The sequence below is a fragment of the Tasmannia lanceolata genome, unplaced genomic scaffold (assembly GCF_043159265.1).
Source record: "Tasmannia lanceolata isolate RefF3 unplaced genomic scaffold, GAP_Taslan_0.1 ptg000011l, whole genome shotgun sequence".
Taxonomy (NCBI): Eukaryota; Viridiplantae; Streptophyta; class Magnoliopsida; order Canellales; family Winteraceae; genus Tasmannia; species Tasmannia lanceolata.
Window position 1 is genome coordinate 16,601,630 of NW_027518688.1, and position 17,189 is coordinate 16,618,818.

At 38.4% G+C, this 17,189-nt stretch overlaps 2 protein-coding genes across 2 annotated transcripts in view; one reads left to right on the forward strand and one right to left on the reverse strand.

Annotated features, from left to right (window-relative positions):
- LOC143886183 (Tetratricopeptide repeat (TPR)-like superfamily protein) lies at window positions 1-3,111 on the forward strand. Its single transcript, XM_077390136.1, has 4 exons — window positions 1-276; window positions 390-602; window positions 704-859; window positions 1,709-3,111. The coding sequence occupies exons 1-4, from the start codon at window positions 115-117 to the stop codon at window positions 2,786-2,788; spliced, it is 1,611 nt and encodes a 536-aa protein (XP_077246251.1). The 5' UTR covers window positions 1-114; the 3' UTR covers window positions 2,789-3,111.
- Window positions 3,112-4,073: 962 nt separating this feature from the next.
- LOC143886496 (L-ascorbate peroxidase 3-like) overlaps window positions 4,074-17,189 on the reverse strand; it is a 30,243-nt gene continuing 17,127 nt past the window's right edge. The window contains exons 4-9 of the mRNA XM_077390486.1: window positions 9,731-9,796; window positions 9,600-9,648; window positions 6,852-6,934; window positions 5,721-5,800; window positions 5,296-5,398; window positions 4,074-4,416 (exon numbers count right to left, since the gene is read on the reverse strand). Coding sequence (XP_077246601.1) covers window positions 4,234-4,416; window positions 5,296-5,398; window positions 5,721-5,800; window positions 6,852-6,934; window positions 9,600-9,648; window positions 9,731-9,796 — 564 coding nt within the window. The 3' untranslated portion in view covers window positions 4,074-4,233. The remainder of the gene's footprint in view (window positions 4,417-5,295; window positions 5,399-5,720; window positions 5,801-6,851; window positions 6,935-9,599; window positions 9,649-9,730; window positions 9,797-17,189) is intronic.

Genomic DNA, 17,189 nt, shown 5'->3' on the forward strand with positions numbered 1-17,189 from the left:
TTCTCTCTTCTCTCTTCTCTAATTCCTCCACAGCTTAAATTCCTAAATTTGTCTCTTATTCCATAGATCTACATCTTCTTTACAATTTTAGCACTAAAATCATAAGAACAAAAGATGATGCAGGATCTATGGAATGCTCCCATTGGAATCAGGCCTTCAAAATCTGCTCCATGTTCTCCGATTAAGCCGCTCTTAAAAACCGGACCAGAGTCCTTTCATGTCGCCCATAAGGTCCCTATTGGAGATTCTCCCTATGTTAGGGCAAAACAGGTTCAGGTAAGTTTCTGGGTTTTTTTTTTTTTTTTTTTGGGGTTAGAAGAATAAGATAGGATATTTTGATTTTTTATGGGGTTTTTTCATTTATCTTTTGGCTTATTTTCTATGGGTAGTTGGTGGATAAGGACCCAGAAAAGGCAATAGCTCTGTTTTGGGCTGCCATTAATGCCGGAGATCGAGTCGATAGTGCTCTTAAAGACATGGCCATTGTAATGAAGCAACAAAATCGGGCCGAAGAAGCCATTGAAGCGATTAAATCGTTGAGAAGCCGGTGTTCGGATCAAGCCCAAGAGTCTTTGGATAATATTCTTCTGGATCTTTATAAGGTACTTTTTTTTTTGTTCCCAATTTTTGTTTAATTTGTTCATATCTGAGTTGCTGTTTGGCCTAGAAACTAAGGAATGAGAATGAGTAAAATTTTGTGCAGAGATGTGGGAGATTAGATGATCAAATTGCGCTATTGAAGCACAAGTTGAATTTGATCCAAAAAGGGATGGCTTTCAATGGAAAGCGCACGAAGACAGCTCGATCTCAAGGGAGGAAATTTCAGGTCTCCGTTGAGCAAGAGGCAACTCGATTACTGGTAATTAGTCCTTTTTTTTTGTACCCTTTGGTTGTTCCCCCAAGATTTTTCATGGGTGATTCCAAAATGAGGAGGAGGGTCTGATTTGATAATAACTGTGAAATAATTTATTACTTTAAAAGCTTAAGCTGTTAGAGTTCGTGTTATTTAATCAGCGGATTTTTAATGGGTTTTGCTAACGGGGTTGCCCTTACTGTTAAGGTGCATTGGAAATGGTATTTTACACATCTTTTCATAATAAATTCACAGAATATGATAATTTTACCCATAAAAAAAAGAATATGAGAATTTTTATCAAACAATGTGTAAAATGATTGTAAAATATCATTTCCAATGCACCTTAACGGGGGTGCCCTTGCTAAAGTTGGCAAAGCCCTTACCGTTAAGGTGCATTGGAAATGGTATTTTACACATCTTTTGATAATAAATTCACAGAATATGAGAATTTTACCCATTAAAAAAAAAAAGAATATGAGAATTTTTATCAAACAATGTGTAAAATGATTGTAAAAAATCATTTCCACTGCACCTTAACGGGGGTGCCCTTGCACACATTGGCAAAACCCTTTTTAATATCAAGGAGTTGTTGGGTTTTGAACACATGGAAACAAACAATTACTCCAAAAGCTTGAGTTGTGCTAGAGTTGGTGTTATTTACTCATTTATACTTATAATACTCCCCTCACGTGTGACCCTTTTTGGGTTGGGCTGTACACATGAATTTTTAATATCAAGGAGTTGTTGGGTTTTGAACCCAGAACCCTGTCGCAAGGCAATAGCTCCAATACCCTGTCGCAAGGCAAAGCCCTTGGAGTTTTGGTGTTATTTAATCATTTATGGATGTTGCAGGGTAATTTGGGTTGGGCACTAATGCAGCAGCAGAACTACACTGAAGCAGAATCAGCTTACCGAAAGGCCCTTGTGATTGCACCAGACAATAACAAGATGTGCAATTTGGGCATCTGCTTGATGAAACAAGGGAGAATCGCCGAGGCCAAAGAAACTCTAAGACAAGTAAGACCGGCAATGGCAGATGGCCCAAGAGGCGTAGATTCCCATCTCAAAGCCTTTGAAAGAGCACAAGAAATGCTCCGAGACCTTGAGTCCGAATTGATGAATAATTCTCAAGATCGATTGAAACAGAGTCAGCTCTTCGATGCGTTCTTGGGTTCTTCCTCCATTTGGCAACCACAGCCATGTAAAGATCACATTCCATCTATCACAAACTCATCAAAATTGATAGATGATTTAGATAACAAGCAAGATAGATTCAAACATAGCCAGCTTTTCGATGCATTTTCGGGCGCTTCGTCCTCCCTCTGTCAAGCTCCTCAGCCTTACAACAAAGCTTCCTCCATTCCATCAACCACAAACCCATCAAATTTCCATGGTGATTTTGCAGATGAGAACTTTGATGTAAACAAAATAAATAGAGGGGTTCAAGTAGATAAAAAAGCACTTCCTCCTCCATTACACAAAGGCACAAAATGGACTGTTCAGCCCCAAAACTCTCTCAACTACAATGCTCCCCCATTCATTTCAAAGTTAGTAAAAGACCCACGCATAGCCCAATTTCATGATCCAATCAGTACCCTTAAGAGGACTAGGTCTGGTAACATTACCCGCGGCCTATTCACAGAGCATAAAACAGAGAAATCACATGAACCCATTTCAGGTATCGAGCCATCGGAGAATAAGACCAGAAGAAGATCTCTTTCTCTCGAGAAAATTGATAATAAGTGGCTGGATTTGTTGCCAGACAGTAATGAATTCGAGGAAGCGATCATGGCCGCAGTTCTCGCTCCGTTTTGTGACACGAAAACTATGGAAACAACAAGTAATAATCCTGGAATTTGCCATGGGAAGATACACCAAAAGAGGCTCAAGGCCTTTCAGGATATGACACTCTCTTTGAGCCCCAGAGCTTGAACTCATTCTTTCTTATATTGTTTCTGACTTTCTTATCTAAGTAACTTTATAGATTAGGGATGGTGGGGTTTGGAGATGAACTTGTTCTCCTTAACTCCTTTATTTTTCTTCACTCCTGTCTGTCCTTTTCAGTGCCTTTCAAAATAACACTACCCTTCCTTTTTTTGGCCAAGTTTAATTTTTATTTCTGTTGTATTGCTTTGCAGATTTCCTCTCAATTTATTGTTAGTTATTGTTAGTCATTCAATGTAGCTGAGAAGGTATTATTGTTAGTCATTCAATGTCACTGAGAAGTGTTAAGGGAAAAACTACTATTATTCTTCTGGGAAGTGTTATCATCCAATTTTTATTCTTCTGTTGTAATTGCTCCTCTCTCAATTCTATTCACACCACCGAGAAGTGTTTAAGGAAAAACCACCAAGAAGTGTTTGAATGACACCGAGAAGTGTTAAAAAGGAAAAACTACTTTTGTTGGTTCGGCTGTTGATTGTGATTTTTCATTGACCCACTTTAAGAAAACTAGATAGCAGTTAGTTTATTAAGGTTTTGGTTGAGAGAGTTTGTTAAGGTTTTTGTAACCACACTCTTTGCAAAGGGTTTTCCTTAAACACTTTGAAATTAAATCGTTGCTTTTCAGTATCATGCATAGTAATTAAATGGGGTTCTCATTAAATGAAACACTTGTCTGCACTTCTGGTTTTTGCTCCAATTTAATAATTTCTATACATGAGACTGAAAGCTACGATTAAATTTCTCTAACCACACTCTTTGCAAAGGGTTTTCCTTAAACACTTTGAAATTAAATCGTTGCTTTTCAGTATCATGCATAGTAATTAAATGGGGTTCTCATTAAATGAAACACTTGTCTGCACTTCTGGTTTTTGCTCCAATTTAATAATTTCTATACATGAGACTGAAAGCTACGATTAAATTTCTCAGCCTGAAATTAAAATGTTGTCAATAATAGTTTTTAATTTCTATACATGGCTGCTCTCTTAATAGGGCACTGATAAGTCGGACCCCCTATGTGAGGAGAGAGATAGACACAGAGGGGGTCAATTTAAGATATATGGGGGTCGATTTATCACTTCCCTCCTGTTCTCTTATTAAATACTTTATATGGGTTCCTTATTAAATGAACCCATTTAAGGTAATACCACATTTGTTTTTAAGGCAGAGAAGTTTATTTGAAAATAAGTCAGTCAAGAAATTTCTTTTTGGGCGGTGTGTCCATCTAATTTCTTAGAAACAGAGGAGAGGAGAGAGTATTTGAAGGGACTATGTGAGAAGTTCAACTGTTGCTTTTATACCACTGGGCATTTTTTACTAAGAAACAAAGCAGAGAAGTTCAACTGGTAGATTTCCAACATGAGCCAAACCCTGTGCCCACCCCCCCTCAATCCAACAAGGTCCAAATCAGGATTACAGACACAAACAGCTCTGTTTCAATTCCTTCTAACCTCAAATAAGTAACTTAGGATCACTACAGCAGCTGCAACAGCTAGTCCTACGCAACTTTGTGCCAATGTGATGCGGGTCTTAGGGGCTGGACATGAAGGAGGAGTAAAGCCCAATTCTGAAAGTTTCTTGTGTGATTCTGCATAGTCTCTGAAAAATGCATCCTCATCCTGCCAAAGTTGAAAGGAGGGAAAAAAATAGTCAAATATAGAAATGAATTTTTTACAGGTAAGAAACAAATTTTTTTTACTGAAACTCGAGAAAACGAGGGAGTATTGTGATCAAGATAAATACAGAAAGGAGGAGAAAAAATTAGTCAAATATAGAAATGATTTTTTCCTGGTAAGAAACAAATTTTTTTTACTGAAACTCGAGAAAACGAGGGAGTACTGTGATCGAGATAAAGTATTTACATCTCCGCATTGTAAATAAGGATAATCGACTGCAGTTCAATATTCTACTCTGGTTTTTCTTTGACGTGGCTAAATTAGCAAGACTTTGAGGGGGAATATAAGAAGAAACTCAGTTCTGTTCTCTCCAAGTTTTCATCTATATAGGAAGCTGAGTAATTGAAGTAACAAAAATGGAAACCATAGCAACACTTTTAGGTCAGTAAATGCATTAATTATCTATCTGGGTTAGCAAAGAAGATACTTGGGAAATTACTGAGATCTCTCTACTTGGTTTTAATTGACTATCTGGGTTTGCAGAGAAGATCTGGGTTAGCAGAGAAGATGCATGGGAAAGTACTGAGATCTCTCTAGTTGGTACACATTCACCTCTCCAAACAAAAATTATAATATGTCAAGTTCATCACACCAAACCAGGCCGAAAGGCAACAGGTAAATCCAAGAAACAAAACATACATTTTATTTTTGCAGTTTTATGGAATGAAAAAAGTTTTGAATTTCCTATATATATGAATGTAATTCACACTTTGGTTCCGAATTTGGAGATCAGACATTCCATGGTTATAGGAAATCATGGGTCTTTTGGTTTATGTAAGATTACTGTACTTACATGGTGGAGGTTGAAAGAAAAAGCATTACCTTTGCATACAGCTCAACATAATGTCGAAACTTTGTATCTTCTAATAAAGCCTTGTCTGTAGGAAGTTTCAATAGCCCCTCTGTATCCCCTTTCAACAATTCCCTGATACAATATTTACAGCGAAATTTACTCGGGTCCCTTATTCGATTAACTCAAGTATAAAAGGTCAAGAGATTAACACCAAAGATGCCACTGACATGGAAAACGATTAATTTAGAGTAATGTTAGCAAGACCGAGCAGGGGACCGAACAAATGGGTTCTCGCCACAACATCACAAGTGATGCAAGCAAGCGCTTAGGTTTAGGAAAATCAACAAAAAAGTAGATTTTTCTGCACACATGGCACATTCTCATTGTCGGGCTCTCCCATCGGTCTTATTTTCGGCCACGATATCATTTTCCATTAATTTATTATTACTCTTACACAAAGTAGGAGTTGTCAAATTTCAGGGGGTCCTTGGTCCAAGGGCCGTCAAAGTCTGACCTCTGTGGATGTGCCCTTCCCTACAACAGCAAAGTCATATACAACATACAAATGTGAGGTGAGGCTTCGCTCTAGTGGAGATGACCCCATGCATAGGGCATTGAGATGAGAGGTTGCCCTTCAAAAAATTATGTAATTAATAAATGAGTGCTTACATCATGATACAACAATAAACATAGGCTACTGATATTCCCACTGGCATGTTTTGATAATGAGTCAAAATCACCATGTCTTTTATCATTTAACCAGAATCAAAAGTTATTTCTATTACCAAAAAGCTCTTACCAGCTAATTAAAATAGAAAAGGCAAGGTGATTTCTTCTCATTATCAAAACATGATAGTGCAAATATCAGTAGCCTATATACATATATAGGGGGCTAGTATAGACAAATGTTTCAGGTTTTGATTTTTGTATATATTTCGTCGTGACAGAAATAGAAATATGTTCGTTTTGGATGGAAATTTCAGTCAAAATCCTATAAGATCGTGAAAAGGTATGAAAATATATGCAAATGATGCACACAATAGATGAAACGTCAATAAGTGCTAGAATAAGCACAGATACACACTCAAAAACATCACATAAGAAGAAAAAAAGTACCCATAATGGTTTAACAACATCGAGCACATTTCACATGTAATTCATATCAATATTCATTCATAATTCATACACCACATTTCATATGCATTTCATATAACATTATAAATATTATTATGTAATACATATTGATATAGTGTACCATTGATACAAGCACGGCTTTGGTTTCAGTATGCAATTCAATTTCGATATGCATTTTGGTGGGGCACAAAGACAAAATATTCCGGTTGTTTTGTGTCAATTTTGCTGAAACTTTAAAACCATGGTTAGAAACCCTTCAAATTGGGCATTACACCCATGCCAGTTTGTCCTTTATGTAGAAAAGTAAAAGAAAATCAAATGACAAAACCCACATGGTGGAAAAAGCCTAAATTTACAGGTTGAATACCACTTCCTTGTATGTGATATGTGTGTGTAACTGTGTATGTATGTATTTAGTTCACAGACGTGTATCTCACTATTTCTATATTACCAGTGTGTGTGCACCAGACAATGCCACAATGTCCTTGTCGCATAAACCCATTCGATAGAAAATGTCCCTCAGATGCTTTGAACCTACAACCAACATATATAGTTAAAATGGTCGAGTTGAACAGTTTCAAATAAGAGAAACTTTGGTGAGTGATTTAAACATGCAGAGCTTTTCGCCCAGGTGTGAGGTGTCATTCATCCATATTTGAATCTTGAATTGGAATATATCACAGAGCATTAAGTGAAGTTGGAAAGCACATTCATAATAAAGACGAGGAAGTAAGGAGGTATCTATACAATAATATCAAGAGAGCAACATATAGGAAAAGCATGTGCCATCAATGCCATGGACCTTGTTTGATAACTTTTATGCACTGTTAAAATATGATGGGTTCAAAAAAAATCAAAGACGGGCGATTGCGTGCATCCATAGGGATTAGTCCCACCCTAAAATGGGGTGGGGATACCCTATGTCATCAAAAAAAGAAGTCAAAGACCACTACTTGGGCAAGCAATGATCCATCGTGATAGATCAAATACTGTGACATCTCAATTACATAACAATGCCAGGAGCAGCCTGACTAAAATGCAATAATAAAGGAAACATCCAACTCCATATGTGAAATGAAAGGTTTAGAACCAACCAGATATTCCATGATTGAGGTGTATGGAAAAGGAGTAAGGAACAACAACTTGCGGAAAAATATGCCTTGTTTACTTAATGAATGCAAGAGAAAAAATTGTAACAGATCTCTGTAGCAGTAAAACAGAACAAATTTTGCGAGCAAAAAAGGGTCTGCCATTAAAGTTCACATGATAAACATGGCGGGAATAACATAGACATTATGCATCTGACCTAAGATGCTTTTGTAGTAAATCAAGGGTGTCAACAGATATATGGGCATAAGACTTTATACATGGAAGCAGTAAACAGACTTTTAAGATGCATCAAGGGAATGAAAAATGTTTTTTATCACAAGAACTAATAACTTTTTTTGGAAGTAATTTAATTTCATGGAGCAATAGATGTTGGATTATTGATAGATATGACGTAGAAACAGAGTATAGAGCTATACATACATGTATTATGGGCTATGATGTATGGACACGGACTCGAGTGTCGTGTATCGACACGAATATGGAGTGTTGGACACGGAAAATCCCCAAATTTTAGAATCAGGGACACTGCTCAAATAAAAAGTATATATAATCATGATTTGGGGACACGGATTTGTGTGTTGAGTTTCGACGTGGGTACGGGGTGTCTGACATGGTAACCCCTAAAAATATAAAAATGGTGGCACGCCCATTCAAGTACATACATATAAAATTGCTGATTATTATTATAATTTGCAACAATATAAATACGGTATTCATTAAACAAATTAATAATATTAGGATTAACCAACTATAATCTAAAACAAACATGAGATCATCAAATAACGCATTCACCGATTTAATCTAGTTCCCTACTGTCTCCAATATACAGCGAGAAAGGGAGACCAGTATGATACCATGAATATAATATTGGAATAAGAGTTTGTTTAGGGTTTTAGATTTAGGGAGGGGATATAACATCAAATATTAGTTGCAGAAGAGCTAAAAGAAAAGTTTATAATAAAAGAAGAGTTAATGATAAAGGAGGTAAACACAATATTCAATAATAAAATACGGTGTCACATTTGACAAGGTACAAAAATGTGTCGACACGACCACATTAAGTCCGACACTTCTAGCAGTACATTTAAAAGCGTTGAAAGGAGTGTCGACACGTGTGTCAACAATAAATTCAAAGTGGGCTAAATCATAGATTATGTGTATATACATATGTGTGTGTGTGTGTGTGTGTGTGTGTGTATATATATATATATTACATGGTGGTGGGGCGGGGGGGGGGGGGGGGGGGGGGAGATTGTAGGCTTCAATTCTTCTTGTATTTCCTCCCAATATATCAAAAAATGAGGTTTTCAAAATTTCCTCATATTTTCAATCTATGATTTGGCCGACACTTTGAATTTATTGCCGACACTCCTTTGGACACTTTTAGTTGTATTGCTGGAAGTGTTAGACTTAATGTGAGTGTGTGGACATGTTTTTGTCCCGTTTCAAGTGTGACATTCTGTTTTTTTATTGAACAACTTGAATCCATGTCGAAACTAGATACACAAATCCATATCCACAAATCATGATTACATATACTTTCTATTTTAGCCGTGTCCCCGTTTCTAAAGTTTGGGGGTTTGCCGTGTCCGACACTTTGTGTCCATGTCGGCACACGACACTCGTGTCCATGTCCACAAATCATAGTTTTCAATAGATTTTTTATTATATTTATATTTGTTCATTTTTTGGATTCCCTTTATTTACTAATTTAATTTTCCATGACATTTTCCTACTAATATCCTGAGAAAGAACTCAAAATTTGAAAATGTTGTGTGAAGTTCCAACATGATGTGCCACTACATATAGGAAGCTGGTGTGTGTATGTCATGTTCCCTTTATGTATGCGCACCATACATCCACACATCATGTATGTATGTACGTACATTTGTATGTATGTGTGTGCATTTTAAGCTTACTGATTTAAACTCCGAGGTTCCAAGTAAATACGGTTAGGGTACTCTGAGGGTTCCAAGTAAATATGGAATACAAAACATCATTCACGTACGAAGTAGAATCTAACAAATGGAGAATTTCATTTTTCATTCATTAAAAGGTGTCAATAAATTTGAATAAGGTATCAAGAAACCTTGTTTTGCATCAGGAAGCCGTCCTTCTTTGGGAGAAGCCAGTGAATCCTGACAGCAAGACAACAATTGATATTAATGAGCAATAATATATTGAACAGCTATTTCCCAATAACATACCATGTTACAATACCTTTCTACCTGGAACAAAGTCAATGGTGGGTCCTCCAGTGACCTCGACTGCAACAACCCCAGAAAGCTGAAAGTTTCAACATGTTAGAAATTGGTTAGTTCATGATCACCATTTTGAATTATGATAGCTCAATAGAGTAACTATTACGATGAACAAAAGGAACAGACAAAGTAGCAAGCAATAAAATATAGAGCAAATGATGCAGAACAATACCTAATTTAGGGAAAATCCCACACTCCGAATGGGATTAAGACTTTAGGGCAGTTTAGGGCTTACACGGAAGACTAAAAGAACACTTAACAACTAACCTAGGGCTGAATTAACGCCTAATTAATCTATGGGCAGCAGCAATAATGAGCCTTAAATAGCATAAATAAGTGTAAAGATTGTAATTAAGCATGAACTAAACTTTATACTAATCAATCAAAGCGATAAGGATTCGTTAGATGAATCAAAAATATAAAGATTAGTCCGAAACTAGGCCTAGGCATGCAACCAATTAAAAGAACTAAAAGATAATGTAAGACCTATCAATTAGATGTAACAAAAGCATGAGAAATTAATAATAATCTGAACTCCGCTCAACTCAACTCAACAAAGCCTTTGTCCCAAACTAGTTGGGGTCGGCTAAATGAATCCTTTAGAAAAATTTCATGGAGAAGGTGAAAGGAATCTACCCGGCTCTAATCATGGCTCTAGTTGGGTTCTTCTACGTGGATCATTTTTGTTGCAAGAGAGATTAGAGAGAAAAGAGAAAGTGAGTTGGGCATCTCCCCCTCACTCATTATTAATAATAATAAAAAAGAGAAGTACAATGACCAAACTTCCCATAGACTTATAGACTTATTCTAACACTCCCCCTCAAGCTGGAATGTATAAATCATACATTCCTAGCTTGTTACATATATCGCTAAGCTTAGATTTATTCAATGATTTTGTGAACATATCTGCCAACTGTTCTACAGAACGAGTGAATACAACGCATATCTCCCATTTCTGAATCCTCTGACGAATGAAATGACGGTCGACTTCGATATGTTTAGTTTTCTCATGAAAAACAGAATTTGTCGCAGTATAGATGGCTGCCCTGTTATCACAATATAACTGTGAAGGAGAGGGAAATCCAATACCAATCTCAGTTAAGAGTGACCTCAACTAAATAATCTCAGTCGTAGTATGCGCCATGGCTCTATATTCTACTTCTGCACTTGATTTCGCAATGACATCCTGTTTCTTACTTCTCCATGAAACCAGGTTACCTCCAACAAAGGTACAAGACCCGGTAGTCGATCTCCTATCAGCAGGAGATCCAGCCCAATCAGCATCTGAGAACCCCTCAATCCGTGTATGACCATGCCGTTTGAATAGTAATCCTTTCCCTGGAGCACCCTTCAAATACTTGAGAATTTGAACCACTGTGTTCCAATGAGATGTGCGAGGAGAGATCATGTACTGGCTAACTACCCCAACGGCATAGGATATATCAGGACGAGTAACAGTAAGGTATATAAGCTTGCCCACAAGTCTTCTATATCTACCAGGATCTTTCAACAAATCACCCTCTTCTGGAACCAGTTTCACATTTGGATCCATGGGTGCAGCTACTGGTTTCACACCAAGATTTCATGTCTCTTCTAGCAAATCAAGAACATACTTCCTCTGAGATAGAGATAAACCACGAGAGGAGTACGCAACTTCTATCCCAAGAAAGTATTTGAGACGTCCCAAGTCCTTTGTTGCAAATTCTTTTTGTAAGAAGTCTTTCAATTTTTGAATTCCCCCTGAGTCACTGCCTATAATAATGATGTCATCGACGTATACAATCAACATAATGCACCCTGCTGAGGACTGATAGCTGAATACTGAGTGATCTACAGCACACTGTTTGAGACCAAACCTCATAACTGCCTCACTAAATCTACCAAACCAAGCATGTGGTGACTGCTTTAACCCATAAATCACTTTTCTGAGTCGACAGACAGATGAGGACAACTCCCCCTGAGCAACATAACCTCGCGGTTGCTCCATATACACTTCTTCAAGGAGGTCGCCATGCAGAAAGGCGATTTTCACATCGAGCTGGTGAAGAGGCCAACCATTATTAACGGCGAGGGAGAGTAGAACACAGACAGAAGGTATCTTCGCAACTGGAGAAAATGTCTCATGGTAGTCTACACCGAATGTCTGAGTGTAACCCTTCGCCACCAGACGTGCCTTCAGTCGATCAACCATGCCATCAGGAAGATACTTAACGGAGAATACCCATCGGCAGCCAACTGGTCGTGCGCCGGCAGGTAGAGAGACAAGATCCCACATACTGCTGGACTAAAGAGCGCCCATTTCAATGTCCATTGAAGCTCGCCAGCCTGGGTGGAGGAGAGCCTCATCCAAAGACTGTGGTAACACAGCAGAAGACATAGACAAGACGAAGCTTTTGAAAGGGAGAGTTAGACAATCATAAGAAGCGAAATTAGAAAGTGGGTGAGCAATAGAATGGGAACGAGTACGGAAAGCAATAGGAGAGTCAGAGAGAAAGATGGGGTTAGGTTCGGAGTGCTGGGCGAAAGAGGGGGTTAGGGTTCGAGTGCTGGAAGAAGGAGGGGGTTAGGGTGAGGAAGATGATGGGCTGAGAGAGAGGTTAGGGTTAGGGTTTTCGGGGAGACGGAGAAGATGGAGGCTGCGGAACTTCCCTAGGGATCAGAAACTCTACGGCTTTGATACCATGTTGCAAGAGAGATTAGAGAGAAAAGAGAAAGTGAGTTGGGCATATCCCCCTCACTCATTATTAATAATAATAAAAAAGAGAAGTACAATGACCAAACTGCCCATAGACTCATAGACTTATTCTAACAATTTTCTTCCATTCTATCATATCCAAGGTCATATTCTCTGTTATGTTCCTAGCTATCAAGTCTTTCCTCACTGTTTCTACCCAAGTTGTTTTCGGTCTGCCCCTACCTCTTTTTACTCCCTCAATTTGGCACGAGTCACCTCTTCTCACCGGAGCATCTAAAGGCCTATGTTGGATATGTCCAAACAATCTTAAGTGGTGCTCTCTCATCTCCTCCTCAATTGGTGCCACCTCCACCTTTTTACGAATACTTCATTTTTAATTCTATCTAACCTTGTGTGGCCACACATCCATCTAAGCATTCGCATCTCCGCTACACTCAACTAATACACATGCTGCTTCTTGGTGGCCCAACATTCTGAGCCGTACAGCATGTCTGGCCTCGCAGCGGTCTTATCAAACTTTCCCTTCAACTTGGTAGAAATTAATAATAATCAATGAAGAAAAATAAAAAAAATATCCAGCAGCAGGAATTGGGTCAAACGGTCTAGATTTAGGCCGTAGGGGTATTTTGGTAATTTCTGCAAATCTGAAAATTGAAGAAAATTGTTGTCCAGATCTTAGGTAAGGGTTTAGGAAGGGAAAATCAAGGTAATTCTAGGTTTTAAGTTCTGATTTGATAGTAGGTTTAGGGTATGGATCTTTAAAAAGAGTTTTCGGGCTTAAAAAGCAGTGTTTAAAAACTCGTTGACTCGGCACAGAACTCGGCCGAGTCGACTCGGTTTCGTGAAGACCACATTTTGGAGTAGCAGACTCGGTGAGTCCGGGCCGAGTCAAACACGAATATTACTTTTCTCTTGGATGGGATCGACCAGCAGGAGAATCTTGGCGATCCGTGACTTCTCCCACTGGTTGATCTTCCCAAAACATATTTCTGAATCTAAGGCTTAAAAAGACAAAAAAAAGAAAGATCCGTGCTTGATTTATTCAACAAAAATGATACGATTCATACCTATAAATCTGTGTTGAATGTCTCACATTTCTATTCATCCAAAGAAAAGCTCAATCTCCCTTAGTTTCTTCACTTTCTTGTGCAAAAACCTTTTGCCATTGCCTTCATCCACTGTTTTCTTTTTGTGGAAGCAAACCCACATCTAAAGCCTATGATAAACCCTCCTTGCGGGGTTTCTGTTTCCTACTAGTTGGGCACTTGGGCTTTCAATTTTCGGCAGAAGAAGAAAAATTCTCTGGTTTTCGTGCATTTCTTTGTTAGGAGGAAGAAGAAAGGTTATTTTCTAGTTTCCTTATCTGCTAAGGTAATGAAATCCTACAATAAAGTATTTATTAGGGAAATTATACATCCGGCCCTGTCTTACCTGGGACAGCCCCCCATCTTTGTAAAAGAACAGACATAAACACATGAAGGTGGCTGTCCCAAGAAAGAAAAATGGGGTACAGTGCATTAAATGACACGTTGGGCCCTTGTTCTTACTTGGGACAGCCTCTTAAAGTTAAAGAAATGCTACAAAGTACAAACTACAAACACACTTGAGGACCTTGAGGTGGTTGTCCCGAGTAAAAAATGGAGCACATATAGTTTTAACTTTTAATAAAGTGAGGAGTGCCCGAATCAAAATACAATAGTGCTGATAACATTTCCCTTAAAAAAAGGAAAAAAAATCAAAATTGCTTTGACAGCCAGACCCATTTAATGCCATTTATTAAACACAGGCATAGCATAGCATAGCATAGGTGTACTGGGCGGCTACCAATTTTTTTTTGAAAAAGTTAGCTGCAATTTAAACTTTTAATTTTGGATAATCCAAACCGTTGGATAATCCCCTGTCATATCTATTTTAATTGGTTTGATCATCTGAGCCGTCCATTTGATAGGTGACAACGTAAGTAGGTTATGCTCAAAAATTCATTTCAATGTTGGATTATCCAAACCGTCCATTAGATGGGCCATAGCCTAAATAGGTTATGCCCCAAAATTATTTCCATTGGTTGATTCTAAGTAGGTTATGCCCCAAAATTATCTCCAAAAATCCTTTGGAAATGATTTTTGGAGTATAACCTATTTAGGCTATGGCCCATCTAATGGACGGTTTGGATCATCCTATGGTGTGGGCCATACCATACTTTTAATAAAGTGAGAGTGCGCTCATAAGAAACAGTAGTGTTGATAACATTTCCATCTGTTTTTTATTTTATAAGAATTTGCTACCAAGCTTCTCCTATGGCAATTTCTCGGCAAGTGGCCATCGTGGTGCAAAGATACACACAGGGGCGAATGTTGCTAGCAAACGAAAAAAAACGAAAAAAAGTAATCATTACACAAAAAAAAGTAAAATAGCTAAATTATAAAGTTTTAAATGAAAAATTACCTAAAAATGGTTATAAAATAGTAAAATTACGAAAAAAAATACCAATAAAATATAGAAGGTTATGACAATTACAGAAAAAACAGATGCTGTCATATCAGGTGACCCGCGGGCCACGCGGGTCACCTAAATTTTGACCCGCAAAAATGCGGGTCATTTCCTCACCCGACCCATGGACCCGCACCCGCATCACCCGCGGGTTGACCCGGCCCGACCCACCCGTTTGCCAGGTCTAAATGTGAGCCTTACAGTACTTCTTGAAAAACAATACATCTGGTATATTTTTAGTATGGCTCACGCATAGGATGATCCAAACCATCTATTTGTTGGGTCAAAACATCAATAGGTTGTGCCCAAAAAAATGATTGCCACAAGATGATCCTAAATCTATTGATAACTGCATATTATGGAAAGTTCTATAGATCAGAGGGTTGGGATCATCCTAAGTAAATAATTTTTGGGCCACAATGCATTTACATTGTGGCTCATCCAATGGACAGTTGGGATCATGTTATTTTTTAAGCCATATAGTACTTCCTGAAAAATAATGGACTATAGGGGATTACACCATATAGAAACTCATATAATCTAATCCCTTATTTTAGTAATGACAGTCCTCTCCTATTTTTACACTTTTCTAGATATAGTGACACACAATGCCTCTTGATCCTGCATGGGAGCATGGGACGATGTCGAATCCACCATCGAGAAAAATGGTGCGTTGTATTTATTGTAACAAAATCACTACCGGTGGGATTAATCGCTTTAAACATCATCTTGCTAAGTTACATGGCAACGTTGCCGGGTGTCCAAGCGTGCCTGAACAAGTGATGAAAGAAATGAGAGCTGCCCTCGAAAATTATAAAGAGGAGAAACAAGCAGTAAAGAACGTGAACGAACAGATTGCTGAAGAACGAGGCACACAAGAAGAAGACATGCTAGATAGAGATATGCGTGCGGCGAGGAAAGCTAGTCAACGTACATTCTTTATGGAAATGGAAGCACAACGCATCGCACGAGATGGAGCTGGCCCATCATCAGGACCTTCACGTAGGTCAGATGCAAACCTGTCATTTGCACCTAGACGTAGGTCTGATGCTGGTCCATTTGTGGCAGCACGAAGTTCTGATATTGGCCCATCGGCGATAGGGCCCACAGGTACGGGCAGAGGTTTTCGTTCAGCCTCTTATCAAGAGGTTCCTACAAGGACTGGAACTTTAGACCCACTTACGTTTGTACCCCCATCACGACAACCTACTTTAAGAGCAGCATGGGGGAAAGACTTGAAGAAGAAGTTGGGCAGGGTGGTGGGAAGACTATGGTATTTTGCCGGACTGCCATTTCATGCGGCTTCCAATCCATACTATAGGGCGGCCATAGAAACAGCGCAACAAGTAGGACCTGGAGTTAATCCACCAACTCCATACGAACTTGGAGGTCCCATATTAGATGCAGAGGTTGAAGATGTCAGACAATATGTTAATGACTTTAAAAGAATATGGGACAGATCGGGATGTACAATTATAGCTGGAAAGACATCAATGGAAGGACACTGATCAACTTTTTGGCATATTGTCCTCGAGGGACAGTGTTCCTTAAATGCATTGATGCTTCAAGTGAGCAGAAGAACGCAAAATATTTATTCAAACTATTTGACAAAGTGGTTGAAGAAGTTGGAGAAAAATATGTTGTTCAGTTTGTAACTGATAATGCAGCGAACTATAAAGCAGCTGGAAGACTATTGATGGAGAAAAGAAAAAATCTTTTTTGGGCCCCTTGTCTGGCACATTGCATTGACTTAATGCTGGAGGAGATAGGAGACTTGCCAGAATTAAAAGAGTGGATTGAGAAAGGAAGAAAGATAACAAAATTTATTTATAATCATTCACAAGTCCTAAATTGGATGAAACATCATACTGGTCAAAAAGATATTATTAGGCCCGCTGTCACACGATTTGCTACCGCATACCTATCACTTTCTAGCATAAATGAGTGTCAAGCAGGGTTGAAAAGCTTGTTGGCTTCGAGAGAATGGAATGGATCCCGCTATGCAAAACTGGCAGATGGAAGAGAGGTTGAACAAATTATAACAGATCGAAAGTTTTGGGAAAATATTCAGCGAATCATCAAAGTCACACAGCCACTTGTTACCGTGCTAAGAATGGTGGATTCGGAAGAAAGACCTGCTATGGGGTTTATATATGAAGCTATCGATCGTTCAAAGGAGGAGATACAAAAACTAATGAAAAACTTATGCAAAAAGTTGTGGGATATCATTGACAAG

Bases quoted from the DNA above. Each gene is read 5' to 3' on its own strand.
- LOC143886183 (XM_077390136.1), top strand. From the start codon at position 115: ATGATGCAGGATCTATGGAATGCTCCCATTGGAATCAGGCCTTCAAAA. The intron at 277-389 runs GTAAGTTTCTGG...TTCTATGGGTAG, and splicing joins TTAGGGCAAAACAGGTTCAG to TTGGTGGATAAGGACCCAGA. The intron at 860-1,708 runs GTAATTAGTCCT...TGGATGTTGCAG, and splicing joins AAGAGGCAACTCGATTACTG to GGTAATTTGGGTTGGGCACT.